Genomic DNA, 1,793 nt, shown 5'->3' on the forward strand with positions numbered 1-1,793 from the left:
CGGGGCCACCGCTTCCTGAGCAGCTCGCGAAGCGTCCCCTGTGGGCCATTCTCGCTGCCCTCGCCCCGTGCGTTAACGTGTAGGTGACGGGGAGCTTAGGCGAGCTCCAGCGGGTGTGTCGGGGAGCCCCTAACCTCATCCGTGAGTGAACTGAGAGGGCTCAGATGCCGAGGCTGCGAGGCTGGCGGGGTTCGAGGGGGGCCGGCTGGGGAGACCCGAGGGGTTTGGCCTGGAGGGATGACGCTCTGCCATAACAGGGGGTGCTGTGTGCACGGATGCCGGCTCAGGGTGGGGGTGCATGAGGCTGTCCCTCTGCGCTCCAGACAGGGCCCCACTTGAGCATGCGCATAGGTGGGTGATGACCGGGGTGCCCGGGGCCCAGAGCCGACCCCGGGAGGAGTCAGTGCCCCTCGTAGGCTGTGACCAGCCAGCTCGTCATGCCGAGGGGCTGGGGGCGGGAACCACTCACGGTGCCTCTTTTTGGTTTTGAGATCTGTTGATGCACTTGGTCCCCGGGACCGGGTCCGGGACGGGGACCAGGAAAGGCTCCGCAGTCACCTACTCCCTGCCCGACTGGTACGTCCACCACAGCAAGCCGCCCACGGCCGACCAGAGGCCGTGAGTATCGGGAGGTGCCCGTCATCATTAATCTCCATGGGAAAAAGCAGCGCGATGGATTTTTAAAGACACAGATGTCTAATGCGGAAACCAGCAGTGTGACGGCCAGCTCTCGGGCTTGGGTTGGGGCGCACTGTCAGAGCACTGGGGTTCAGGGTTCTCTGTGCATCTGCCTCTCTCGAGGCATCCCACGGGGGCTGCTCTGGGGCTTCGCTTCGAGTCTGATCTCTGTGCCCCAGGCCCCGGTGGCACCTTCCTCTGCAGACAGAGCTTGGTCTTCGCACTGGGGGAGACAGAAATGCAGGGAGGCCTAAGTTATCACGCTGGCCAGAGTTAGTTCTGGGGAGCCACTGTCCCCCGTGTGTTCGAAATGTCTAAGCAATTCCTCACGAACCGTGGCTCCCAAGCCGCCTCTTGTGGGCCGAGGAGCCGTGTGGTGAAGCCCGTGACCGGCTTTCCCTGTTCGGCTTGGAAAACGGCAGGTGGATACGCGTCCACGCGTCTGTTCCCGGTGTGACGGGAGGCTCTGCCTGTGGTCACAGTGCCGATCGCGGTCAAGATTCACCTTCCGCGGTTCTTTATTTTTTATTTTTTACGCCTGCAGCACCTGGTCTTCCTAGGTGGTCTCCCAGCCAGGCCCGACCCTGCTTAGCTTCCGAGATCAGCCGGGATCGGGTGTGTTCAGGGTGGCGTGGCCGGTTCTTTAAATGGGCCACTCTGGCTCATGGCACTCGGCCCTGCCCGGCATCCCTGGGGACCTGGGGAGGGCAGGGAATGGGTGTGGCAGAGAGAAGGTGCTGGAGGAGGAGGGAGGGCTGGGGGCAGGCCAGACGGGCGGGGCCGAGAGCACCAGATTCCCCTCCTGTCCCCTGTGACCTGTCAGTCTTCCCGCCTCCCAGGGGGTCTAGTTTGTCTAGTTTGCGTGGTCGGGGGCGGGGCTGTGGGGTAGGCTGCCCTCCCTGCAGATCTGGAAACACGGGCTGCAGCTGGACACTGTCCAGCCCTTCGTTAGCCTCAGGCCCATGGTCTCTGGGTCTCTGTGGGCTTCTTCCTGCCCGGAGGGACCCTAGGAACGGGGATGGGGGTGGGGGCATGGGGGTGCTAGGTGAGATGTCTCGCTCTGCAGTCCCAGAAACAGTGGGTGCAGCTCAGGGCCACCTGCCCCCCACCCCGTG

The 1,793-nt window shown here is 63.9% G+C and overlaps 1 protein-coding gene across 1 annotated transcript in view; it reads left to right on the top strand.

Moving 5' to 3' along the window:
- Nucleotides 1-1,793, top strand: part of CUNH7orf57 (chromosome unknown C7orf57 homolog) — a 12,811-nt gene that overhangs the window by 3,952 nt on the left and 7,066 nt on the right. Inside the window, exon 4 of the mRNA XM_039847125.1 lies at nt 492-576. Within this exon, the coding sequence (XP_039703059.1) occupies nt 492-576 (85 nt within the window). The remainder of the gene's footprint in view (nt 1-491; nt 577-1,793) is intronic.

Source organism: Pteropus medius, unplaced genomic scaffold (genome assembly GCF_902729225.1).
Source record: "Pteropus medius unplaced genomic scaffold, Ma_sr-lr_union100, whole genome shotgun sequence".
Taxonomy (NCBI): Eukaryota; Metazoa; Chordata; class Mammalia; order Chiroptera; family Pteropodidae; genus Pteropus; species Pteropus medius.